This window comes from Myotis lucifugus, unplaced genomic scaffold (assembly GCF_000147115.1).
Source record: "Myotis lucifugus unplaced genomic scaffold, Myoluc2.0 scaffold_164, whole genome shotgun sequence".
Taxonomy (NCBI): domain Eukaryota; kingdom Metazoa; phylum Chordata; class Mammalia; order Chiroptera; family Vespertilionidae; genus Myotis; species Myotis lucifugus.
The window spans coordinates 2,684,673-2,691,502 of NW_005871212.1; the positions used below are offsets into that span (position 1 = coordinate 2,684,673).

General features: G+C 39.3%; 1 protein-coding gene across 3 annotated transcripts in view; it reads left to right on the forward strand.

Moving 5' to 3' along the window:
- The window catches only part of CEP89 (centrosomal protein 89), an 83,550-nt gene that overhangs the window by 14,592 nt on the left and 62,128 nt on the right, over window positions 1-6,830 (forward strand). For all 3 annotated transcript variants that reach the window (XM_014461980.2, XM_014461981.2, XM_023759886.1), the window contains exon 4: window positions 1,760-1,943. In XM_014461980.2, coding sequence (XP_014317466.1) covers window positions 1,760-1,943 — 184 coding nt within the window. The remainder of the gene's footprint in view (window positions 1-1,759; window positions 1,944-6,830) is intronic.

A 6,830-nucleotide genomic window follows, 5' to 3' on the forward strand; every position in this document is an offset into this window, starting at 1 on the left:
TAGACAGAGAAGAGGGAGCATGACACATGTGAGCACAGAAGGAAGATGTTTGTGGCTGGGAGAACTTGAGTGAGGTGAGGCGTCATCTGCAATGGGGCTGAAGGAGTGGGCAGGGGCTCAGTGTTCTGTTCTGAGGTTGGTATCGCCCCTAGAAGCAGGAAGCACTGAGGGTTTTAAGCGCTTGTGGGATGGCAGTGGGGGATACATGACCAGATTTGCTTTATCTGTCATGCTTATTCAATTTCGTTTTTGTTTATATTTTTATATGCCAAATTTCTGTATGTTTCATGTAGTAAGATGTATCAGCCTTTTCTTTGTATTTTCTGTCATTATTGTCCAATCTAGAAAGAACTTCCCTATTATATACAGCATTATATATATGCTCATGTATTTCCTCCTGGGACATGTTTATATTTTTGGTTTTTACATTTTAATCTTGACTCCATGTTTAGATATTTGAATATAGTCTATTTTTCTCCTGGTAGCAATTATACTTTGGCTGAATAAGAGCTAAATATAAGGACAAGATTCTAAAATGTATTGGGAAAAATAAGCAGCTAAGACCATCAGAAGAAATTTGGAAAGGAAGAATATTGACCCTGGGGGTAGGCTGCATTAGCCCCATTATATATTTTTTTTGTTAATCCTCACTCAAGGATATTTTTTCCATTGATTTTTATAAGACTATTAAATCTTATATCCAATCTTATCAAAACTGCTATTTAAAAGAAAGTTTTAAAAAATCATCTGTATGTTAAAAAAATTAATAGAATAGGAAAAATATTTGTAGTAAATACAAAGTCAGGCTTTTAATTTTAGAAGAAAAGAAAGTTAATTTAAAGTTAATTTCAAATTAGAAGCAAAATAGATAAATGGAGAAAGGACACGAACAGACAGTTCATGAACAGAGGAATTAAGACTTGCACACAGATATATGGAAAAATATCTAGTCTCGGTAAGATGCAAATTTATATTGTGAGATTTAATTTCTTTTGGCAAGTTTTAGGATATTATTACCAACGTAGTCACAGGTTAGAGAAATGATTTGTGAAATAATCTTGTGTGGTATGCATGTAGACCCACAAAATGTTTATACCATGGACTCAGCAGTTTGCCATCTGGTTTGTTTTATAGGATTAATCCTAAAAACGGAAGAGATTATTTGCACATAGATGTCCATTACAGGGTTATTTGTAGCAGGTAAAATTGGGAGGGAGAAACCAGATAAGGGAAATGGCTGACTAAACTGGTGTAACTACTTGAGTCTTTACCTTATAACATTTTGACTTTAAAAACTTGTTAACAGTGAAGCAGATTGTATTGTATGCAGTGATAAGTATAAGAATCTAGGTAAAAAACTAGAAAGAAATTTTAAGAGTGTGCAGAGAGCCAGCTGGTGTGGCTGAGTGGTTGAGTGTTGACCCATGCACCCATGGTCACCTGTTGGATTCCCAGTCAGGGTCCATGCCCAGGTTGCAGGCTTGATCCCAGCAGGGGGTGTTCAAGAGGCAGCCAATCAATGATGATGTTTCTCCCTCATCAATGTTTCGATCTCTTTCTCTCCCTTCCTCTCTCTAAAAATCAATAAAAACATATTTTATAAAAAGTGTGTAGAGAGATGGGATAGGGGATGACTTAATCCTTTAGAGTCTATGTATTTTGTAAAAGTAGTTTTATGGTGGGGGCTCAGAGGCAGTGCATTTAATACATGTACATGTACCAGTGTGAAGTAAGTGGCTGCTTTAATGTTGTAAAACAGACCAAATTGGCAGAGTGAGACAGGAAGAAGTTCTTTGCCATCCTTTGAAATGCTGGGCTATGGGGAGGAAGAGGACACTGACTCGCACCTGTCATCTAGCAACAAGGAGTCCTCGGAAGTCAGTGCTCATAAGGAAGAGGGAAGAATTGGCGATGCTGTGTATACCACGCCACACAGAAGTCAGGTATTTGTCACATTCCAGAATTTCCACTGCACCTCGACATTAACTTATAGTAAATTGTGTATGTGTAAGGACTTTCTTTTCGCTCTTCTACCTTTGATGGCTTTTGTTCTGGGGCTTATTTTTTTTTGATGTGTCCAGTCTCGTTTTCTATCTGGTTAGGCTAAAATTTAAAACTTTTCCTTTACTTTTCAAAGACAAACATCAACATTTTCAGTGTAGATTTTCTTCTGATGCTGAGTAATCCTGTTCTTTTCTTAGACCCCAAAAGCTAACTTTTCTATCACTTTTCCAATATGCATAGTTGCAACCTTTCTTCTAAGTCATGCCTGGCAAAAGGAGTATCATCATTTATCTCCATAGTAGCTGGTATTGTTTGAGTGGTTACTGTGAGTCTCTATTTCAGGCTCTTACATGTATTTACCTCCCAGTATCTTGGTGAGGTAGAGTCCATTTTTGAACCTATCACAGGTGAAAACCGAGGTACTGAGAGGTTGAAGGAGCCACTGCCCGACTGCTCTGGTTTACACTCTGTGCTCCTAGGTTTTGAAAACCGGACAGTGCCATTTCTTTAATGGCAAAAGACAGCACTGTAATTCCTTTTTTCCTTTCTCTTTTTTCACCATCATTATAACATGTGTTAGCATGGTGACTACACATAAAGACTGGCAGGTTCAAAGTATATTCATATTGATTATATTATATTGATTACCCTCAACTATATTGAATCACATTTTTTAAAATACATTTTTTTTTATTTCAGAGAGGAAGGGCGAGGGAGAGAGAGATAGAAACATCAATGATGAGAGGGAATCATTGATTGTCTGCCTCCTGCGTGCCCCCTGCTGATTGCAATTGAGAGGTTTCATGCTAACCTTTACATTGTCCTGGCAGATGGCATGAATGAAAGGTCCTTAAACTGGAAAGGGATTTCAATTTCCCATAGTCTCACGATTAGTTTCTTTTTTTTTCCTGGGGGCTGGTAGACAGTAGCGGAGGAAGACACATTGACCTTTTCTTAGCATTAACATATGCTAGGCAGCTTCCATGTACCATTTTAAATATCTTTTTTTAAATTGATTTTTAGAGAGAGAGAAAGGGAGAATCATTGATCAGCTGCCTCCTGCATGCTTCCTTCTGGGGATGGAGCCCACAACCTGGGCATATGCCCTGACCGGGAATCAAACTAGCGACCTATTGGTGCATGGGTTGATGCTTAACCACGGAGCAACACCAGCCGGGCTACATGTACCATTTCATTTACTTCACGCCCTTGGGGGTAAGTGTGTGAAGAAACAGGATAAATGACTTGCCAACCAACCATCCAGTTGCAGAGGCAGGATTCAGACTAGGGCGACCAATTTTCCCTATTAATTAAAATTGGTGTTTATAGTCCTTGTGCCTATTAAGAATATTTCTTAGAGATAAAGTTATTTTTAAAAAAACAGGCCAAATATTCTTAAGTTTATTATATGATTAAAATATATATCTTTGGCCCTAGCTGATAGTCAGCCCGAGGACTGAAGGGTACTGGGTTTAATTCCAGTCAAAGGCACGTGCCTTGGTTGCAGGCTTGAACCCAGGACCTGGTCAGGGCTTGTGTAGGAGGCAACCAGTTGAGGTCTCTCTCCTTCACACTGATGTTTCTCTCTCAGTCTCTCCCCTTCCCTTCCATTCTTTCTAAAAATCAGTGAAAAAATACCCTTGGGTAAGGATTAACAAACAAACAAAAAAATCTATATCTATCTTTGAAAAAAAAAAATGGGTGTGTGGAGTATGTAAAACTGCTGTTTAATCACTAGATAACACCAGCTCTGAAGAAGATAGTGCCTGTGGGTTACATTTTAATTTAAATAATAAAAGTAAAATTTCCTTCCCTATATTTACTATGGACATTTTGTAATCTGAGGTAAGTTATAATTTTATCCTTTATTATGAATCATTCATACTTCCTTTAAAATAAAGAGTTGTCAAAACTAGTAAAGTAAGAACAGACCAACCCAAGCAGGCACTTTGGATATAAGTCTCTATACCTCATGCCTCTCTCTGTTTCAGAGTAGTTTGGGCAACCATCTTCATATAATGTGTGCACCTGTGCAGAAATGGCCTAACAAATGCAAAGCAAATCTTGTTTTCAGGAGTTTTCTTATTGGTGCCACCCAAAAGTAAGGAATAAGTGGGGTGCCTAAACTTGTGGTCGGTTCACATGATGCTAGAGCCCAGTGGACAGAGCAATGCCATGGGCATTCAGAGACCTGAGTTCAACTCCCAGTTTCTCTACTTCCCAGTTGTATAACTTGGGCAAGTCAGATAACCTCCCTGCGCCTCAGTTTCTTCATCCTCTACAGGACTGTATTGTGGAGAAGACTGTCTTTGATCAGGTAAATAACTCAACAAATATTTATTGAGCATCCAATGAGTACCAGGTATGTGCCAGGTGCTGGAGAAGCAGTATAAGGCAGAGTCCATAGTTACCTAATTAATAGCAACCAATTACAATTATGGTAAATGTTACGAAGGAAGGGTACAGGTGCTGTGAGACCATATAGTGGGGGAATTAGCCTTTTCTGAGAGGATTGCTGAGGGTAACAGCAAAGGGCTGAGAAGGACTTAAGCCTGCTTTCTTTTTCACATTAAAGTCACTTGATCTTTCTTTCTGATACCTTTGTAAGTTTGTTTTTTATCCTTTGAAGTTCAGTACATCACCAGAATTAATGGTGGCATTTATTCTGAAATTTAGTTTATAATTTAATTCAGCAAAGATTCTCATTTCCTTTTTTATTTTCAGGGACTATTTCTCTCCCCTGTTTTGTCTTTGATTACTTTTACCATCCATTCATTCTATTCTCCTTTGAGAACACTAGCTATGCATTTGTTGGCTACCCTTTGTTTCCATGTCTATTATATTTTCTATAATCACCTGTCCCTTGTTTTTCTTTGCATTGTCACTTTATGTGATTTCCTTTAGTGTACTCTGTGCATCTCTTTTAGCACTTTGTTACTGTGTTTTAGTACTTTTAGTATAGCTTTTACTTCTGTATTGGTTTTCCTTTTTCTTTTTCTTTTTTTGACTTCTGCTAGTTTACTTCTTACATCTTTCTGATGCTTTATCGCTTTTCTTGATATCCTTTGGGATCTTTATGTCCGCCTGTGCTGCCTTTAATTTCTGTGGGAGTATGCAGGCTGGATTCTGGACAATAAAGGCAGGCTCTCCACAAGTGGCCCCCTTTGATTTCTCCTCCCCGGGAAGGACTACTTCCTGGGCCTGTCCATGCCCTTGTTCTCATTGCACCCATCAGAGGAACTCTGTAACACTTCGTGAATTTTGGAGCATCTACATGCTTGAATTCTAGCAGCTTTTGGTATACTCCCTCTGTTCCAGGTTTTCATAGATTTGGCAGCTGTTTTCTCCAGTTTGTGGTTTGAGACTGTGGCCATTGACTAAGCTTTTTAAATTTATTTTTAATTTATTTTATTCTTCTGATTGATTTCAGTTAGTTTTAAGGGAAGAGCACCTAAATGCCATGTTACCATTTTTTTTAAATATATTTTATTGATTTTTCTACAGAGAGGAAGGGAGAGAGACAGAGAGTTAGAAACATCGACGAGAGAGAAACATCGACCAGCTGCCTCCTGCACACTCCCCACTGGGGATGTGCCCGCAACCAAGGCACACGCCCCTGACCGGAATCGAACCCGGGACCCTTCAGTCCGCAGGCCGATGCTCCATCCACTGAGCCAAACCGGTTTCGGCAATGTTACCATTTTCAAATAGAAATCAGCAATAGGATGTTATTGGAGATCTCTGTCATGCATTCTTGCTATTGTTTGTGGATTTGCAGAGCATCTTGTCATAAAATGCTATATAGTCACTCATTTGTGCATTTGTTTACCCACCCACCTGTCAACAAACCCATATTTGAGTGTTGCCATAAGCTTGGATGGAGATGCAGAGAGGAACTATTCATGGAAGGGTAAACTAGTTCTTTCTAGAAACTTCTAGAGATCAAGGGCATTTTTTCCCTGTTGTTGAGGATTAGGAATGTCCTCTCTGTCCCCATGGTTTAAATTTCTTTTTAGTTTTCTTTTTGTCACAAAGGTAATACACAAGTACACATTTCTTATAAAAACTTCTGATAGTGCACATAAAGCAAAAGCCCACCCTGAAACCCTGCTGTTGCTATTGCTGTCCTCCTCTGCCCAGGAGCTTCTTTGGTCAGTTTGATGTTTGTATCATTTTTTGTTTTTAATCCTCACCTGAAGATATGTTTTTATTGATTTTTAAAATTTTTTTAGAGAGAGCGAAACTTTGATGTGAGAAACATCGATTGGCCTTAGCCAGTTTTGCTCAGTGGATAGAGCGTCGGGCCTGTGGACTGAAGAGTCCCACGTTCAATTCTGGTCAAGGGCACATGCCTGGGTGTGGACTCGATCCCCAACAGGAGGCGTGCAGGAGACAGCCGATCAATGATTCACTCTCATTGATGTTTCTACCTCTCTCTTCCTCCTCTCCCTTCCTCTCTGAAATCAATTTAAAAAAAAAAAATTTAAAAAAAAGAAAGAAACATCGATTGCTTGCCTCCCATATGTGCTCTGACCAGGAATTGAACTGGCAACCCTTTGATGCAAGGGTTTTCGCTCCTCCATGCCCACATTGGGGATCGAACCCACAACTCAAGCATGTGCCCCAACCTGAAATTGAACCGTGACCTCCAGTTCATAGGTCGATGCTCACACTGAGCTACGCCAGCCAGGCTAATTATACATTTTAATTGTACAATGTGTCTCTATATTGGCACAATTCCCTGGGGCGGTGAATCCAGTGCTTAAAAAGAAATTAAAAGATTCCAGCAGGAGGTGAGGAACATCGGTTCTAAGGGCACCTTCCAT